Source organism: Panthera onca, chromosome C1 (assembly GCF_046562875.1).
Source record: "Panthera onca isolate mPanOnc1 chromosome C1, mPanOnc1 haplotype 2, whole genome shotgun sequence".
NCBI classification, from domain to species: Eukaryota; Metazoa; Chordata; class Mammalia; order Carnivora; family Felidae; genus Panthera; species Panthera onca.
In genome coordinates this window covers 33087518-33108734 of record NC_138346.1, presented here as the reverse complement: position 1 = coordinate 33108734, position 21217 = coordinate 33087518, and the positions used below count along the sequence as shown (strand labels likewise).

Sequence of the window (21217 nt, the reverse complement as noted above, 5' to 3'; positions counted from 1 at the left end):
ATTAACGGAAGTTATAAAGCAATATTCATTTAAGTACATAGATCTTTGTATGATGAAATTATATGTAGCACTCTGGTCCAATGTTATTGATACTCAAGATACAATAATTATTATGTGGCGCTTACTATGTATGTAACAGATATTGTATGCACTTTATATGCACGATCTCATTTATTCCTGCAACTCTATAAAGTTGATATATTTACCTCCATTCTTCACATGAGAAAATGGACACTATGAGTGGTTAAATAATTGGCTTAAGAGGTAGAGGCAGAACTGAAATCTAGATCTAATTCTACAGCCTGTGCTCTTTACCATGATTTCTGATATTTATTCCTGGCCTTATTCCTACTAGCTATAGTGTAGTTATAACTAGTTACAGTAGTCTGATCTGAACAACACAGTGAGTATTTCCTAGGATTATTTCTTAATTAATATATGATTTTTCCTATTTAACAACTTTATTAGACATTTATATTCATTTTCATTGGGGCATTGTTAGAATAGACCCCAAATTTGGTAAGACCATACATTATTTACTAAACTTGAATCTTAAGAACAGAGGTATAATACAGCTCTGCAGTATGGTCTATAGAATGTAATGCACGAAGCATATAAATACTGCACTTTATCATTTCTTTTTTTTTTTCATTTTATTTATTTTTTTAATTTACATCCAAGTTAGTTAGCATATAGTGCAATAATGATTTCAGGAGTAAATTTCTTAATGCCCCTTACCCATTTAGCCCATCCCCCCCTCCCACAACCCCTCCAGTAACCCTCTGTTTGTTCTCCATATTTAAGAGTCTCTTATGTTTTGTCCCCCTCTCTGTTTTTATATTATTTTTGCTTCCTTTCCTTTGTGTTCATCTGTTTTGTATCTTAATGGACTTTATCATTTCTTTTATGTATTTGTATACATTTATATGTCAGTGATGTCTTCTATTTCTATACTGTCTTTTATCTACTTATAAAATTGGAGCAGATCACATTTTATATAGTAAGTGATGCCTTTTGGCAACAGTGTAAGGTGATGTAGGCCCAAGCTTTCTTACTTACTGGCTAGATGTATAGCTTTGGCAAATTATTTAATGTCAGCAGCCCTCAGTTCCCTCATCTGTAAAGTGAGAATGATAATTGCACTTTCTTCACAGGATTATAGTAAGCATTAATGGAGATCCTTGATGTCAAATGTTTAGTACATTGCTTGACATCATTAACATTCAAAACATATTATGACTAAACTGAAAATAGTGATTCTTTTAAAAATTCATAAAAATGTCAAAAAGCTCACTCTAAGATACGTAGGTGTTTAATGAAAATACTACATTTTTTTAATCCATATGATTTCTTTGATTTAATGTATGAAAAAATTTAAACTGGAAAAATAATAAATTCTAAAGCTATAAACCATGCTTTACAGAAGTTTATGCTAAAAAAGAACTTTTTCTCATTTTATCTGAAGTATATTGCTAGATTATTTATGTTTTTATTTTGTTTTATGCTCTCCACAGAAAATTTGTGGAAAGAGAACTATTTAAACCTGATGAGGTGCCTGAAAGACATAACTTATCCTTTTTTCCAACTGTAAATGATATTAAAAATCACATCCATGAGGTACAGAAAGCCTTGAGAAATGGAGAGAATGTGTATAACTCAGATATTATTCCAGCAACGGTATGATTACAACTGTAATTCTTTGTTTTATTATAGAATCTTTCTCTATTTCTTTGGCCTTATAGTGGTGGTTGTTAATAGGCCATATAAATGATTGTGATGAAAGAAAAAAAAGTCTCTTAAAATGTAAACACTGTGAACCCTCAGATGATGATTTGACTGAAATTTGTATATTACTGTCACAAGAAGAAATATCAGTGAATAGCCATCTCTGACTATAATAACAATAGTAATCTTCATTTAAAAATCAACATTATTTTATCTCTGTATAAAGTGTATCTTATTCATCTAACAGATATTTATTGAGTATATACTGTGTATATCTCCCTCTCTTTTTAAATAGGTTTACAACTTTCAGTACAATAGTTCAGACTTGAATACACAGCATTTTTGTATCTACAAAGGGATGATATTGGTTTTGTATGCCATCTACGGATATCAGTTTTACATCAACTGTATGCTTTAATTACCCCTGAATATTGGTCATTTCTATGAAAATTTTGCTTACTCTGAAGGGAATAATATAATTACTCAAAAACTAATTATAGTACAGACAGTAATTATGGCATTAAAATCCTAGTAGCAATACCTTTTGCTCTCCATGTTTTTACTATCCAAATTATGTCTTCTTAACTGAATAGATTCAGATTTTAAGCTAGTCCTACTATTCTTTTCCATCCAAAACTCTCTTGATTATTCACTGTCCAAAGTTCAGGAAGTAAAATGGATTTGTTTAGTGATGATCTTTGCCATCTCTGCTTGCTATCCAAATTTTTGCTATCTGAACTTGGGAAGCTTATGTATTTGGATGGTGAAGTATACTTGTGCTTTAAGAATATAAACAAGTGAAGAGAATAATCACTGAATAAAACACAATTGTACTGTCATTGAATAAAATATGACAGTTGTATTGATGTTTTAAAATATTTTGCAATATAAATTCTTTATTGTTTTTACTGAAATAAATGTTTCCATTTCAGCTTCAGTGGACTACAGATAATGGGCATATTCTCAGAGAGACTGTGACAGTTACATTTGCAGAAGGTATGTTATCCTGAATATCTTTAAAATATAAAATCAGTGTCAAAACTGGAAGATACTTATTTTTTTCAATTTTTAAAAAATATGTATTTTGAGAGAGAGAGGGAGGGACAGAGGGAGGGAGCAGGAGAGCAGGAGAGCATGAGAGGGGGAGGGGCAGACAGAAGGAAAGAAAGTATCTGAAGCAGGCTCTGCACTGTCAGCACAGAGCCAGACATGGGGCTTGAACCCACAAACTATGAGATCATGACCTAAGACAAAATCAAGAGTCAGACATTTAACTGACTAAGCCACCCAGGTGCCCCAAAACTGGAAGACATTTAAGGTATTATCTCATCTAATCAAATTTTATGGATGAGGAAACCATGGCCAAAAGAGACAAGAGCAACTATGTTAGGTTTTGTCAAAATAATTCCAGCTGCTTAAACTTCTTCATGTGTATTATTCAGCCATAAAAAAGGATGAGCTGTTGCCTTCTGTGACAACATGGATGGACCTAGAGGGTATTATGCTAAGTAAAATAAATCAGACTGAGAAGGACAAATACCATATGATTTCCCTCATATGTGGGATCTAAAAACAAAACAACTGAATAAACAAAAAGCAGAATCAGACTTCAAATACGGAGAACAAACTGATAGTTGCCAGAAGGAAGGGATGGTAAGGTAATGGGCAAAATGGGTGAGGAGGAGTGGGAGATACAGGCTTCTAGTTATGGAATAAATAAGTCATGGGAATAAAAGGCACAGCATAGGGAATATAGTCAATAATGTTGTAATAGTGTTGTATGATAGCTACACTTGTGAGCATAACATAACATATAAAGAAGTTGAATCACTGTGTTATACACCTGGAACTAATGTAACATCGTGTGTCAACTATACCAAAACAAATTGAAAATAAAAAATAAAGGATGCCTGGCTGGCTTAGTTGGAAGAGCATGTGACTCTTGATCACGGGGTTGTGAGTTTGAGCCCCACATTGGGTGTAGAGATTAAAAAATATGTATATAAATAAACTTTAAAAAATAAATTTTATTCTTTATGATTAAAATTTTGAGGCTGACTACTAGTACAGTTTACTCTAAAGTTAGGCTAATTCCAGTAGTAATAACCCTAAGGTACCTTGATCAGGAAGCTATTGTCCATTTTGTATGGTTTGTTTTTTCTCATATGTGTACTCTTATACTCTCTTACTCATCCAGATTTATTTCACCTTTTTTTCCCCCTTTCTTCTGAAAACATGTTTTCTCCACTTCTATATGGCAAACTTCTCTCACCAATGAAATCAATCTCTTTGGCTTTAAGTGTTCTCTTAACTTCACCCCCTGTATAAAGTTAGACATTCACTCTTTGTACTTACCTCTGCATTTAACATGGTATCCTTTTGTTTATAGGTCTGTATCTTTCGTTATGATTTGAACTTCTCAGGGGCAAAGATTGTATTTTATTCAAGTTAACATACCTAGTTCCTAGCATAATGCCTGCTACAAAGTTAATATCTACATAAATGCTTTAGAATAAATTAATGAATAGCTATATACAGTACAATTTTTTCTTTATTCTTTGATTGATTAACCTTTAAGAGAGCCTGTGCATAGAGAATAACGTTCAAATTCCTTAACATTATTCATTTGTTCTGCACATATTTTACTCACTGTGATAAATGTTGGACATAAAAAAGAACAAGTTTCTTGCTCCATTGAATTTCAAGTTTAGCAAGAGAAAAAGACACTATAAACAAATATATTCTAACTACCGTTATAAATAGTGCCATGAGAGAGTTGTGCAAAATTTTGTGGGAATAGTGATAAAGACATATAACTTAATCTGGAGAGTAGGGAACTGACACTTGAGAAAGTGGCTTTTAAACTAAGGACTGGGGGCGCCTGGGTGGCTCAGTCGGTTAAGCGTCCGACTTCAGCTCGGGTCACTATCTCGCGGTCCGTGAGTTCGAGCCCTGCGTTGGGCTCTGGGCTGATGGCTCAGAGCCTGGAGCCTGCTTCCAATTCTGTGTCTCCCTCTCTCTCTGCCCCTCTCCCGTTCATGCCCTGTCTCTCTCTGTCTCAAAAATAAATAAAACGTTAAAAAAAAAAAATTTAAACTAAGGACTGAAGAATGGTTAGGAATCTGCCAATCAAAGAAATAGCTTTCAAAGCTTAGCAACAGAGAGCTTGGTCATGTTCAAGGAACTTAAAAAGCTGGTATGGTTCTAAGAGTAGAAAATGCTTGGGGATAAAAATGGGTATGCAAAATGGGCTTAGGAGGCCCTTTCAAGCTGTCCAAATGAAAAGTGATAGTGGTTTGGTGCACAGTTGGTGGCATTTATACTATAATTGGACAGATTTTAAGAGTTTTTTAAAAAGTAGAATTCAAAGGTTTGATTGTTGATTGAATAGGTGTGAGAGGTAAAAGAATGGGAATGATCTGGGATGACTCGTGAGTTTCTTCCAAGAGCAACTGACTGATAGTAACATTTACTGAGTTAGGCAACACTGGCATAAGAATAGGATTTGGTGGTGGCAGGGGAAGAGAAAAGAAGCTCATAAGATCAGGTTTGAAAACCTTGGGTATCAGAGCCATTTCAATGGAGTGGATTAGGAAGAAGCCATCTTGGGATGGTTGAAAAGTGAATGGGTGATGAATGAAGAAGTAGAGACAGTGTGCTGTGAAGGGAATATGGAGTTGAGGGAAGGGATTTTCAGATAAATATCTGAAGAGATGGATGAAGATGAAGGTACTTGATAGCTTTGGTGATGGGAAGCTGAGGAAATTTCTATCTGATAGTTTCTTTTCTCTTTAAGTAAAAGTGCTAAGAATGAAAAATCTCAGGAAGTGTGGCCAAGATTGGACATTTGAAATCCTTTATAACATAGAGTGAGAAGAACACTGTAAGGTTGTCAGTATAGCTGAAGGTCCTGTTGAAGTTGATGATCATGAATTGGTATTAGTAGTAGTAGCAAGTTTCTTTTTCAGTGGCATTCAACTTCGCACATATAGGCACTGGAAGCCATTTTCATTCAATGTTAGGATTTTATCAGGGGTTATAACAAAGTACAGAGAGGCAAAGGAGTTTAGGGTATTTGCAAGGAGTGACTGAAATTATAAACTTAAGACTCTACTAAGCTAAATGGAGAGAGAATTTTATTAAGGAAGAGGTTGATCTGAAGAAAACTGAGAAATCAATGGACTGGAGGGTCACATGAGGTTGAACAACAATTGTAGTGAAGTACTTGAGCAAAATCTTTGGAAAAATAAGAGGCTGTGATCAAAGAATGGGATATTTGAATTAGAGATTTTTAGATGTAGAATAGATGAGGTTATGACAGTAGTAGTAGCCACAGAGTGAAGTAGAATGACAATTAGAAATGAAGAAGCCAAAAAGTGAAATAAATCAGAGAAAGAAAAATACCATGTGATTTCATTTGTATGTGGAATCTGAAACCAAAACAAATAAGCAAATGAAAAGCAGAAACAGACACATATATACAGAGAACAAACTGATGGTTGCCAGGGGGTCGGGTGGTACAGGGATGGGCATAGTGGGTGAAGGGGATACAGGTTTCCAGTTCTGGAATAAACAAGTCATGCGGATAAAATGGAATATAGTCATTGGTACTGTAATGGCATTGTATGGTGCCAGATGGTAGCTACACTTGGGGTGAGCATAGCACAACATATAAACTTATTCAGTCACTCTATTTTACACCTGAAACTAATGTAACAATGTGTGTCAACTATACTTCAGTTTAAAAAAGAGGGAATGAAGAATCCAAGAAATGTGAGAGTGTTGTTTAATCCTCTTAGCAGTCCTTTGAAGAAGATTTTTATTTTGCAAATGAAGAAACTGAAGTTAGAAACCGAGTTAAGTAGCATGTTGAAAGTTACAGAGAAAAGCTAGTGCTTAAATCCATCCTTGTCTGACATTAGGGCCATTTTTTAAAATTACTTAGTGTGAAAACAGTAAACAGTTGCTGATAATTGGTTTTTGATTGACTGAGATGAATTTATTTGGGTTTAGTACATAAAAATTACATGAGAGGAACTACATTCCCTAAGGACAGTTACTTTAGCCATTGAAGTATTAAGAAAACAGAGATTTGTACTCCTCATTTATTCCAAAATGAGTTATTGAAAGAAATTTAGTACTGTTATTATTGAGGACCCACTTTATGTCAGGCATTATCCAGGCACTAGGGCTACCGAAGATGAATTAAGTTTGGTCTTTGTAATTGAGACTCAATAGGTTTCACACATCTAGAGAAGTTTAGGTGTAGTTCAGCATCATAGCACGGAAAATGGTCTAGATTAGAGTTACAGAATCTTTCAAGGAAAGAAAAATACTGTTTCCTATGTTTCTGGAAATAGTGGACAAAATAATTTTTTTTTTTTAGTGGAAAAAATAACTTTTTTAAAAATATTTATTTATTTTTGAGAGAGAGAGCGTGAGTGGAGGAGGGGCAGAGAGAGAGGGAGACACAGAATCCAAAGCAGGCTCCAGGCTCTCAGCTGTCAGCACAGAGCCTGACGCAGGGCTGGAACTCACGGACCGTGAGATCATGACCTGAGCCGAAGTCGGATGCCTAACCGACTGAGCCACCCAGGTGCCCCATAGTGGAAAAAATAACTTCTTAAAGTCATTTCCAAACCTTTGACTTTATTTCCTATTCCAATTGTGATAGTAAGTGTTGTAATAAAATGTAGCATGCTAGAAGCTATAAATGTTATTTTATTTTGACGGCTTATTTTTTTATATAACTTAGGAAATTCACCAGGAGAATCAATTAGCACCAAAGTGGAAACAAATCAGACAAGGGGTTCTTTGTCTCCAGAGCCAGCCCACTTGCTCTCTTCACTTTCCTCATTTCAGCCAAAAGTATTCACTCAACTGCAGGTAGGTAGCCAGTGAAATAAACAAATTTGAAGCCTTTCCCTTTCTTCCTCAATCTCTCCTCTTCTAGGTATTTTATAGAATTGTTATAGAATCGTAATAATGATCAAAGATGTTTTTATTATTAATTTCCTGACTTTTTTGTATCTTGATATAAGATAATTTAAACAATACATTTTGAAAAAGTTGGAGTTGACCATGCATGCAATAAAATTTAGTTGTACTACTATTCCTTTGATTCTTGTTTCTGTCCTCAATATTTGTTAGTAGCTGTACCATTATATTTTATTCTAATTGTGTGTGAAAAGAATAATATATCCTATGAAAAAATTATACTTAGTAAATTTAAACATTGATGTAACTCTTTTCGGTTTAAAAGGGTTTGCAGTTGCAACCAAGATTCACTTCTCCTGATGGATCACCGACTCTGATATCAGTAAATAACCACCCTTCCTCCAGTCCTTCAAGACTTCTGGACTCATTAGAAAGTACTGTAATGAATAATAATTCTCTACTGCTTGGTCAAAGTCATAGCCTTCAAACAGATACATGCCTGACCCCAAACAATAGCATTATTACCTCTACCATGGGTAACCTTCCAGGACCAGATCAAAATCTAGCTGCAATGGACCAGCTGGTGCAAGTTGGAGATGTTGAGGATACAGAGAATATGGAAGGAAGTGTTCATCGGATTCTGTTGGGAAACGTGCAGACCATCCCAATACAAATTATAGATAACCACCCAGCTATTAGTAAGTTAAAAGCAACTTGTGATTTTATTTTTTTTAACCTTCATGGACTATCAGTGCTATTGTTTTTAATTTAAATTTGAGTTAGTTAACAGTGTAGTATTGGTTTCAGAAGTAGAATCCAATAATTCATCACTTCCATATAACACCCAGTGCTCATCCCAGTAAGTACCCTCCTTAATGCCCATCATGCATTTAGCCTATACCCCCCACCTACCTCCCCTCCAGCAACACTCAGTTTGTTCTCTGTATTTAAGAGTCTCTTATGGTTTCCCTCCCTCTTTGTTTTTATCTTATTTTTTCTTCCCTTCCCCTGTGTTCATATGTTGTTTTTTAAATTCCACAAATGAGTGAAATCATATGATACTTGTCTTTCTCTGACTTATTTCACTTAGCATAATACACTAGAGTTTCATCCACATTGTTGCAAATGGCAAGATTTCATTCTTTATGATTGCCGAGTAATATTCCATTGTATCGTTACTATTACACTACAGAAAAAACTGTCATTTTTACTCAGGGGTTTATAATACATAAGTTGATAAAGTAAAACTACCAGAAAAAGGGAAAAATGTCAAGAGCATAATAATTTTTAAACTTTAAAAATTTTTTTTGTCTCTAGCAAAGTTATTCATTCTCTGATCACCTCAGTTTACATGGAAAATCTGTGGTGATATGAAATCAGAGGGTCATTTTAGAATGTATGAAAAAAATGAGAAACTTTAAAAGGAAAAGATTTAGTGTAAAGGTTATTATGGAAAATTTGTTAAAAGGAAAAATGGGATGGGGCGGGCAGCTATAAAATTTTTAAAATTTTGAGTTCTAGACTTAAATACAGAGTTCTGTAGAAATTGAAACGAAACTAGTTAAGTCTTAAGGACTTAACTTAATCCAAGACTTTGTTACATTCACTTTGTAACAAACCCAGTCAACCTAGTAATAAATTCTGACTCCTACTTGACCTGTGTCACTTCCATTCACACAGATTGTTCTGGATTGGGCACTTTTGTGGGAAAAGATTTGCATTTTACTTTGAAGAACATAAATTTTCATAGAAATTATCCTTAGAACATACAAAGTATTTACTTTCCATTCTTAGTCATCATTCTTTTGGGTAAGGAAAAGTATAAAATAGTTCCTTCCAGAAAAGAATCATTATATTTTAAATTTATTGGAAACATTACTTTTAAGAAAATTTATCCAGAGGGCTGTGACAATAGATGAGAAGGAAAAGGAATATATGGAGACTAATCCTCACAACCGCATGAAATAGTTGATGATGTCCCCATGCTACAGATAGGGAGACCAAGGCTCAGGAAGATTAAGTAATTGCCTAAAGTGATAGAGCAGGGATTTAAACCCAGATCTAACTGCCTCAAAAGTTTCTTTACATTCTAACATGCTTCCTCCCTCTGTGTTGTACCAAGATATTTCTGAGAGCTCTAATTCAGATTGCTTTAAAGGAGACCCTCTTTGGATCTGAACCTGCATGATTTATCAAGTTAGATCATGATCTGAGGGACTCCCTCACCTGCATATGAATTCTCAGGGTCACTCAAATCCATCTTCTATTGGTTTTCTCTATGGTGTGGGCTAAACTCTCCCAATACACTCACATGTGACAAGCATTAGGTGTGTTCAGCACACTTTCCAGAGCAAATTTTGGTCCCCTTAATCTCGGTTCCCTGTAGCAATGGAAAAACTGGTATCCCTGGAAAAGAAAAAGATTTCATCTTAGATATCCCACCTGCCTGTTCAAGATAATAGTGTTTCTGGTATGCTACATTCTGATTAATTTGGTCATAAGTACTTTATTTAAAATCAGAATGGTAAGTGCATTATGCAGTGTTTCAAGTAAGCAAACACATAGCTTATGTAGGTAAGTCAGAGCTATCCATTAAGATGTGGCATATTTTTTTCTAACATACTAATGTAGTGGAGTTTCTTTAAGGAGGGAAAATTTTCCTTGATATATGATCACATATGGAAACCATATGGGGGTAGTAACATATTGGTAAATTTGTAATATATATGCCTGCTCTTTGCAGAACATCATTTTCAAATAATGGGAGGCTTCCTGACTTTTATTCACACATATTTTTATTAAAGGCAATTAAGTTTATTTTTAAAAAAGTATTTAAGTTATTTATTTATTCTGAGAGGTAGAGAAAGCATGAATAGGAGGGGGCCAGAGAGAAAGGGATAGAGAGGATCCCAAGCACGCTCCACACTGCCAGTGTGGAGCTTGATGTGGGGCTTGAATTCACGAACCGAGAGATTGTGACCTGAGCAAAAGTTCAATGCTCAACTGACTAAGCCACCCAGGCGCCCAGAGGCAATTAAGTTTAAATATGAGATACTCCTCATAATTTTATCAAATTATGGACTGCTTTTTTGTCAAAGTATCTTTAGAAGAAAATAACTATGATTTTCTTAGTCTCTTCTTTTTTTCACTACCAGAAGCATTAAAGAATTTTTTTTTTTACTTCTCAACATTTAATTTTCTATTCTTTTTCTTTTAGTTTTTTTATTGAAGTTTAGTTGACACACAATGTTACATTAATTTAAGGTGTATATATACTGAAAGAATTATGAATGACTATTAAGATATCAGAAGTACTGAGTTCTCAAATACACTGCTTTTCAGAAAACTACTATTTTTTGCTTTGCCTCTAAATTCATATAAAGATTTCAGTGTTATAAGTTACATTAACCTTTAGGGTTTTTCTTTTATGTTTGGTTTTAAAGTTGGAGAAAATCCAGAAGGTACCGTTTCTGTGAACCAAGTTAAGCAAGAACCCAAAGAACCAGCATTGTCTATGGAAGCAAAAAAAAATTTGGACTGTAAGAAATTATCTACTACATAAATTATTGAAGCTTTTCAGGATTTACAACTTGGGTGACTTATAATGTCATAAAAAAGAAGGTGAATATTATCAAAGCGCAGCATTGTGATAAGTGAACTGAAGACCGGTTCAATGAGCAACTTTGATTTAAAACCGATATGTTTGTTGCCAAGTCCATATTTTTGGAACCTATTTTATTCCTCTTATTTTGTATAATTCTTATGCTTTTTGATTATCTGATAAGGCCAGTATTTCCAAAGATCATCTGAAATTATCCATGACAATATAGTCTGAACACAAATAGTTATCTAACTAATCCCTTGGAAATATCTGATTTGGGTTCTGGAAAGACAAACAAGAACAACAACAAAAATAGTGAGTTTGTGTGTGTGTGAGTGTGTGTATGTGTGTTGACTTTTTTTTAAAGTTATAAAAGAAATTATTTCCTCTTTAAAGTTGTGAAGAAATTCATTAAATTAGCACAGGGGAGAGAATATTTGTAGTCTGTCTCATTAGGAAAGATAAAACCATAGTAGATTTTACATCATAACATAAAGCTCAGTATTCACATCTGTGGAAACTGTAATTGCATTTTGGCTTCTTCCATTATAATTTTTATACTTATAACTACAAACCAATAGCATACTAATAGTTATCTAGTAGAAATTTAAAATGTCTTGGTAAGTACTTAGAGTTTTAATTTGAATTAATCAGCTAAGCAACAGAAATAAATGCATATTGCATGGATTTATATAGTATTTTAGATAAAACACTACATGTGGATAGAAAACTATAGAAATTGAGAGAATTCAGAAAGAATAATAAACTTCCCTGGTGTTGACAGATAATTTGAGGAACTTGTTGATATCCACAAAAGATTTTTTTTTTTCCTACTTTGTATTGAAGATTCAGCTCTGGTTAGAAAATAATTTGAGTTGTATTTATTTTTCTATGCCAGAGCTCTTACTGAATTAGTGGTATTTTCAAGGTAAGTATTTGTAGTTTAAAATTTAGTTCATATTTAAAACAACTGATGTGTTATATTTGCTTGCTGAGTAAGTATATTTACTTGAAATACTGAATAAGTACTAATCACTGTATTCATTATAAGCTTCTGTTTTCTGGAAGGTTGGTGAACTAGAAATGTCAATTATTAGCTGTCAAGAAATCAATTTAAAGGTTTTTTTCACCCCAGGGACCGTTTGTGGGTATATTTAGGACTTTATGTAAAAGTAATAAGGATTTCAAATGGATATTAATATTTATATTCAAAGTATATGGAATGTAATATGAAATTTAACCTTACTCTTTTACATGACTGAATCCTTTTTGGCTTTTCTAAAGTCCAGTCTCCCATTCTTAATTCACTTTAATTGTTGCAAGTATACAACATGTACCTAAGTAAAGCATTGTTAAATTAGACGTGAGTGGAACTCTTAAAAATCCATGCTCTTTAGATTTATACCCTATTTAATATAAAATTTATTATTTATACCCCTATTTAATACAAAGTGGATATTTAGTTACATATATGATTTTTAATTAGAATAGCTTTTCTTTTTCCTAAGAACTGAAAATATTTGATGTCAGCATTTCAGAGGCAGTCTGCCAAATCTGATTATGTTACTCTAAGTTAAACATAGCTCTTAGTAACCTCAAACCCAGCTTTCTCGTAGTCTGTGTGTACGTAAAGGGTATAAGTCTGAATTTATAGTTTTATTGCATTTGTAGGTAATATTCTTTTAATTTATTATTTCTAATTTTTATGGAAACTTTTTTCAGGATTTTACATAATATTCACTTTTCATTAATGGCAATAGCTTATTATTAAATATTTTACCAATTGAACTATATTCCTTTGGAGACATTCTTTTCTTTTTTGATGTTGAGTTGCTAAGGAGAAATGCTTGTTAAGATACAAACTCCAGTCAGTTACCTGTGAGGATAAGAGACGTTAGAGAGTTCAGACTTTGACATTTGAACAAGAACAAAATATAGTTTTAAAATATTTCTCTCACTTCATTCTATGTGAATGTCTCTTTCTGGTACTGTTTTTTTCACTAGGAGGAGGAAAGTTACAGTGCATCCTTCCCACAAACAAAAAACAAAATTAAAAAAGAGCATGAAGGAAGGTTTAAATCCCTAATTGTATACTCTTTTGGTTTTTAGGTAGAAACTGGAACTATCAATATTTTCATGTAAGTATTTCAATGAGTAGCTCTTTAAAAATGGTTTCTAAATTTTTAAAAATTCATTTCCCCTCTAAGTGCATGTTCAGTCACAGTATATCAGTATTGTATTTTAAGGGTGCTTAGCATCGCTTTTATAAAAGTGTGTTTACATATTTTAAATATTTGATTAATTTTTAAATGCACAGGGTGTTAAATACAAGTGCATAAAATTTTCAGTATCTATATTTGGCATTCTCCTAACAGCTCTACAGCAAAGTTTGATATATGCTCTTTTGTGTCATGTATTACAAGGTGTAATATCTGTAGTAGTAAGTTGGACATTCAAAATAAGCAGTTAGAAATTTATAATTACAGTTGAGCTTTTTTCATCATTGTAGTTTTCATGTTCCAAAGCCTCCCAGTGAATTTTATATATGCTACAGTGAATTATAGATAAACACCACCATGGTGGGCTTTTCCCTCAATAATAATTTTCTCCACAAGCAGTTAACATGCTTAAAAGAAAAAGTTTTTACATGAAGTACCTTGTCTTATCCAAGGTAAATGTTTTCTAAAAGTCACAAAAATGGTAGAAAATGGGATCTGGTCCTGCATTAGAGTTTCTAATTTTGAGGCCCACCAGCTTGTGTTTCATCTTTACATCCTGTCAAAATACTTAATCATGTGAGTATGAGAAAGATGTCATTTAATTTGTACCAGGTTTTTTAAAAAGTTTTAAAATGTGTGTGTGTATATATATATATATATATATTGTAACAATGTATAGTGTCTTTGTTATAATGTAATTTTTTCATTAAAAGAATCCTGTGGTTTTTTTTCTTAAATTTGTTAGTTTTCTTTTTAATACTTTTTCTGGGGATAGTGGTAGTTTTGTTCATCTTTAAGATGCTGAATAAACACCTTAAATACCTGAGAACTTTGGCTAGAGATTTATGTTCAATTTGGAACCTGAAAGTTTTTCAGCATAACTACCAGTAACTCCTATTATCATTACATTAGGTATATATACACATTTAGTACTCTCAGCTCAGCCAACCATCAACATTTTAAAACAATCCCTGTAATATTAGTAATTCTTTTTTTCTCACATCTTGACACTGGACATCTTTAAGTACAGCTTTATATTTTTGGTGTAATGACAGAAGTATGTGATTTTAAAAGGAGAGATCATTAATGTTTTTCCTCTTTGCTTCTTTTGCTTTATTCCTCCCTGCCTATTTTATGGGACCATAGAAAATCTGACTCTCTCCAGAAGGGGCACTCTATTAACTATTCCCCATCAGCTAATTTAGGCTTTAGACATTTTGATTGGTGTATACTTTGATATCTAAGTATCAGTAATTCTACTTAATTAACTTAGTTGTAATGGCAAAGCCTTAGTGTAATTTTGCCAAATACATGTTAGCTATGAATACAATCATTAAATACAAATATTCATTGCTCATTGAATTCTTAAAACTTCAGGAATAAATCAGAATTAAAGAAAAATTCGCTAAGGGATTCTAAATTTTAAAAAAATGTTAACGTTTATTCATTTTTGAGAGAGACAATGTGAGCAGGGGAGGGGCAGAGAAAGAGGGAGACACAGAATCTGAAGCAGGCTCCAGGCTCTGAGCTGTCAGCACAGTGCCTGATGCAGGGCTTGAACTCACGAACCGTGAGATTATGACTTCAGCAGAAGTTGGATGCTTAACCAACTGAGCCACCCACGTGCCCCTAAGGAATTCTAACTTTGATTCATTAGAAAAATAAATAGTATGGTTAATATTGAAAACCTTTGAAAATATTATATGGGTACAAACTTGCAATTAGTAAATACATCCTGGAATTCTAATGTATGGCCTGGTAATTATAGTCAATAATACTGCATTATAAAATTCAGAATTGCTCAGAGACTACATCTAAATTGTTCTCACCACAAAAAGGAGAGAATAATTCTGTGTCCTGATAGTGATGTTAATTAACACTATGGTGGTAATTATATTGCAAAATATAAATTACCTAATTGACATATTGTATACCTTAAACTTAATGTTATATGTCAATCATATCTCAAGAAAATAAAGAATTCTAAAACCACAGTACAAAGTAGGAATCAGATACCAGCAGAGGGTTTTAAAAATATTTTTATTGAGGTATAATTGATATATAACAAACTGTACATATTTAAAGTGTACAGTTTAATAAGTTTGGATAAATGTATACATCTATGAAAGCATCACCACAGTTGAGGTAATGAACATATCCATCACCTCCAAAAGATTCCTAATGCCTCTTAGTAATCCCCTCCTCTCCCTGCCTCCCACTCACACTTCACCATCCCCAAACAACTACTGATTTGCTTTCTGTCATTAGAGATCAATTTGCTTTGTCTATAATTTTATAAAAATCATATAGTATGAACCTTTTTATATATGACTTTTGTAACTCAGCATATATGAGTTGCAAATGTTGCATATGTTTTTTGTTTTTTTTTTTTAAGTTCATTTTGAGAGAGACGGAGACAGTGTGAGTGAGGGGAGTGGGGAGGAAGACCAAGAATCCCAAGCAGGCTTCACACTGTCAGCACAGAGCCCCAAGTGGGGCTTGAACTCATGAAACCATGAGATCATGACCTGAGCAGAAACCAAGAGTCAGACACTTAACCAACTGAGCCACCCAGGCACCCCCTGTCACTCAGCATAGTTATTTTCAGATTCATCTGTGTCGCAAGATGTCTGAATAGTCCGTTCCTTTTTACTACTGAATAGTATTCCGTTGTATGAATATTCCATAATTTGCTTATCCACTTACCTGCTGATGGGCAGCTAGGTTGTTTACAGTTCTTGGCTATTACAAATAAAGTTGCTATGAACACTTGTATAAAAGTCTTTGTATGAACTTATGATGCTTTCATTTCTCTTGAGTAAATATCTAGGAGAGGAATAGCTGGGTCATATGGTAGGTATATATTTAACTTTTTAAGAAACTCTCAAATGGTTTTTCCAATGTGATTGTACCCCTTTACGATCCTGTCAGGAGTGTATGTGAGTTCCAGCCAATGCTTGGTATGGACAGGCTTTTGATACTGTAGGCATATTACAATGCTTTGTAGTCTAGTAGTATCTCATTGTGGTTTTAACTTCCAGTTCTACAGTCACCAATGCTGTTAAACATCTTTTCATGAGTTATTTGCCATCTGTATATTTTCTTTAGTGAAGTGTCTGTTTGGATCTTTATCTCATTTTTAAATGGAAATGTTTTCTTCTTATAGAGGTTTAAAAAGCATATTCTAGATATAAGTCCATTTTAGAAATGTTATTTACAAGAATTTTCACCTGATCTGTAGCTTATCTTTTCACCTTCTTAACAGTATCTTTCAAAGAGTAGAAGATCAGAAATTCTTATTGTGATTAAGTCCAGGGTACCTTTTTCCCCCCTTTATGGATCATACTTCTGTGTTGTATCTAAAAGACCTTTGCCTAATCCAAGATTAGATTTTTTCCTGTTTTCATCTAAGAAATTTTATAACTTTTGAGTTTACATTTAGGTGCATGATCTATTTTGAGTTAATTTTTATATACATAGTACAAGACTTTTTTTGGCATATGAATATCCAGTTGTTTCAGCACCATTTTCTGAAAAGACTATTTTTCTATTGAATTAAATTTATACCATTGATGAAAAATCCACTAATCACATACATATGGGTGAATTTCTGGACTCTGTTCTTTTTCATTGATTTATTATTTATCTCCATGGTCTCAACCAGGGCAATTTTGCCTCTAAAAAACATGGGGCAAAGTCTGGAGACAGTTTAAATTCTCATAGCTAGGGAGATACTGATTTGTGATAGAAGCAAGAGCTTCTCTTCAACATTGTACAATGTATAGGACAGCCTGAACAACAAAGAATTATCTGGCCCAAGATGTCTGTAGTACTGAGACTGAGAAGCTCTCGTCCCTCTTGATGCCAATACCACTGTCTTGATTACTATAGCTTTATAATAAATCTTGAAGTCAGGTAATAAAGTCTTTGAACCTTATTCTTCCTTTCAACTTTGTTTTGGCTATTCTTAGTTCTTTGTTTTTCCATGTGAATTTTAGAATCACCTGATCAGTTTCTTTTTTTAAAAAAGCCTGATGGGATTTTGATTGGGATCATGTAGAATATTATAGATCAATTTGGGGATAATTGAAATCTTAATATTGATACTTTGTTTTTTTCTCTGCAATGTTTTAGAGTTTTTAATGTATAGGTCTCATGTCTTTTATCAGATTTATCACTAAGAAGTTATAAATGACATTGTTTTTTAATTTCAATGTCTTACTTTTGCATTAATATAGAAATACAGTTGATTTTTTATATGGATCTTCTATCTTGCAACCTTGGTAGCTCATTTATTAGTTTTCATAGCTTTTTGGTAGATTCTTCTAGATTTTCTACGTTGACAGTTGTGCTATTTTACATCTTCTTTTCCAATCTGGATGGCTTATATTTCTTTTTCTCAACTGTTATACTGACTAGAACCTAGAGTACAATTTTGATTAGAATGGCTTAGGGTAGACATCCTTGCCTTGTTTCAGATTTTAGGGGAAAAGCATTTAGTCTTTCACTGTTATGGTGTTAACCATAAGTTTTGTATATGTCCTTTGTCAAATTGAATGAGATTCTTTCTGTTCTTAGCTTATTGAGAATTTTTATTAGGAACGGATATTTGATTTTGTCAGGTGCTTTTCCTGTGTATATTGATACAATCATTTTCTTTTTTTTAGTCTCTCAATATGTTAAGATTTGATTAAATTTTGAAGGGTAAAGGCCTTGTATTCTTGCATTCCTGGAGTAAATCATACTTGTTCATCAGGATGCATTATCCTGTTTTACATATTTTACATATTTCACAAATGTTGGGTTTCATTTGCATTTAATGTTACTATTGAAATTGTTGTGTTTATGTCTTCCCTTCTATCTTTCTATTTGTTCCATCTGTACTTTGTTGTCTTTTTCTGTCCTTTGGTGAAATTGCCCTTTTTTTATGATTCAATTTTACCTCCTTTATTGACTTGTTAGCTAATTATTGCTTTAGTGTTTATGCTGTACATCTTTAACTATCCCAGTCTACCTTCAAGTAGTATTCCATCATTTAACATACAGTATAAGAATCTTATAATAATATACTCACATCTTTCCCCTTCTTTGTGCTATTGTGGTCACACATTTTATTTCTATATAGATTACAAACCTGACAATGCATTGTTACTATTTACACTTTAAATAATCAGTTATCTTGTATATATTATTTTTATATATTTTCCTGCTTTTTTGCATTTCTGGTAACTTTTGATTGGATGTCAGACATAACTTTCACCTTTTTCGAGTGCTGGATATTTTTGTATTCTTATAAATATTCTTGAGTTTTGTTCTGGGACACAATTGAGTTTTTTGGAAACAGATTATTCCTTTAATGTTTGCTTTTAAGCTTTGCTAGGTAGGACCACGCAGCATTTAATCTAGTGTTAATTCTGTGTCACTATTGAGGCAAATCCCTTCTGAGTACATTGCTTTTGAACTAATGAGGTTTTCTACTCTGGCTGGTGGAAGAGGTATTCTTCTGAACCCTATGAACCTTAGAGGGTTGTTCCCAAATCCTTTCAGGTTGTTCTTTTCCCTAGTCTCAAGTAATTTCCTTATACTCATGTACTAATCATTAGTATTTTGAATGCTAGGGAGTGAACTTCTGCAGATCTCTGGAGTTTTCTATATAGCTCTCTCCTCTCCAGTACTTTGGCCTACAAACTTTAGCTGCTTTGGCCTTCCTCGATTCCAAGTTTCATCTCCTCTGCCCTGAGAGGTTCTGCCTGGTTTTCTACCCCATGTGCCACAGCCTGGAATCTCTTTGGACAGCTCTCTGGGATAACATAGGCCTCATCTCATCTGTTTTATATCTCTCAGGGATCACTGTCCTCTCTCATCATGTGTAACATTTTGAGAATCATTGTTTCATATATTTTATCCAATTTTATAGTTGTTTCAGGCAGGAGGATAAATCTGGTTACTTTTACTCCAGCTTGACTAGATACAGAAGTTCTCCAGACAATGTTGATGCCATGTCACGTTTGGGTTTCTGCAGGAGCAGTAGAGTTGGGAGAATAAGTAGGAGGTTATGAGGGAAGCACAAGGATAGATTACAAGATGGAGTAAGGTACAACAAATCTGAGTGAGACAAGTAGGTATATAATTGTGGAATTTAGGGTATAGGATTGGTCCAAAGTAATCTCCAGAACTGTCTGATTGTATAAGGACCACCTTTGATAGTATAGTTTCCAGTGTCCACTGCCATGGCTCCACCACTCATGATTCAGCCTTCTTTAGGATATAGGCCATGTAAGATACCAAAATGAATGATTTGAAAGTTTACCTTACTGGAACGTAGTGTCTATTACATGAGATATATAACTTTATACAAGATAGAAAATGGTAAATTTGAGGGGTGCCTGGGTGGCCCTGTTGGTTGAGTGTCTGACTTTTGCTTTTGGCTCAAGTTATGATCTCACAGTTTGTGGGATCAAGCCCCATGTTGGGCTCCACATTGACAGCATGGAGCCTGCTTGGGATTCTCTCCCCCTCTCTGTGCCCCTTCCCCATGCTCACACATATTAACACATGAGCATACTCTCTCTAAGTAAATAAACTTAAAAAGAAAATGGTTAATTTGATCATAGGAATATGGATAAAATTATATAAGAGTGAAGAATAAGATGGGACACCTTGGTGGCTCAGTTGAACATCCCACTCATGATTTTAGCTCAGGCCATGATCCCAGGGTCATGGGATCAAGCCCCATGTTGGGCTCACACTGAGTGTGGGGTCTGCTTAATATTCTCTCTCTCTCCCTCTGCCCCTGTCTCCTGCTTGTGCTCTCTCTTTCTCTCTAAAATAAAAATAAAATAAAATAATTAAGAAGAGGGTGACGACATTACTTACAAGGAAGAGAACTGACATTTCAGTAAACACCAGACATTGTACTTGGTGCTTTACATTGTTTGGTTAAAGCACTTGGCATTTCACCTGGCATAAATAGTTTCTTATTATTGTAGCTTGGACTGGTGGTTAAGAGCCTGTGCTCTGAAGTCAGACAGATTGGAATCCCACTTCCTGTTTATTAGCTGTGTAACTTTGGACAAATTACTTGAACTTTCAGTTTTTAGTATTTTTCTTTCCTCTGAACAAATAGTAGTAGTAGCTACTTAATTGAACTGTTATGAGGGTTTAATGAGTTAACCTATGTTGAGATCTTAGAATCTGTAACAGGCCACTCAGTATATGTTCCTTTTTATAATTAATATTAACAAGGAAATTTTAAATGCTGAAAGGTAAACATTATCCTTATTCTCAAAGTGATGTGTCTGTTAGGTAGCATCTTTGGCTGTGTGCAACAGAGACATGATTATGGTGGTTTAACCAAATAAAGAGATCTTATTTTTTTATGAAACCAAATCTGAGGACAGTCTCACTAGGGATGTATGGTGGTTCCATAGGCTACCAGGAACACAGCAACCTTTAATATTTTCATATAAGCATCTCTAATGTGACTTTCATCTATATGTTGCTTTTTTGTCCATGGTGGTTGTTCCACCTCCAGCATTGATCAGAGTTCAGACAAGAAGAATGGAATGAGCAAAGGTCCTGTGCTGGGTGAATGAACCAAAGGTCTTTCTTAGGAGACCCGTCTGTGACTTCCCCTTTTATCTTATTGGTCAGAACTGTTATATGACCACCCTGGTTACAGGGGATGCTAGAAAACGTAATTCTTTTAAAATCTAGGCACCACTCCAAGAAAAAA

The 21217-nt window shown here is 33.9% G+C and overlaps 1 protein-coding gene across 16 annotated transcripts in view; it reads left to right on the top strand.

The window, feature by feature from the left end:
• The window catches only part of CARF (calcium responsive transcription factor), a 101540-nt gene that overhangs the window by 44451 nt on the left and 35872 nt on the right, over positions 1-21217 (top strand). For 5 of the 16 annotated variants that reach the window (XM_078450992.2, XM_078450994.2, XM_078450993.2 and 2 more), the window contains exons 12-17: positions 1515-1677; positions 2658-2721; positions 7481-7611; positions 7988-8360; positions 11106-11201; positions 13373-13401. In XM_078450992.2, coding sequence (XP_078307118.2) covers positions 1515-1677; positions 2658-2721; positions 7481-7611; positions 7988-8360; positions 11106-11201; positions 13373-13401 — 856 coding nt within the window. Of the gene's footprint in view, positions 1-1514; positions 1678-2657; positions 2722-7480; positions 7612-7987; positions 8361-11105; positions 11284-13372; positions 14414-21217 lie in introns of those variants that run through there. The other 11 variants (XM_078450988.2, XM_078450989.2, XM_060623004.3 and 8 more) reach the window with 8 other exon arrangements.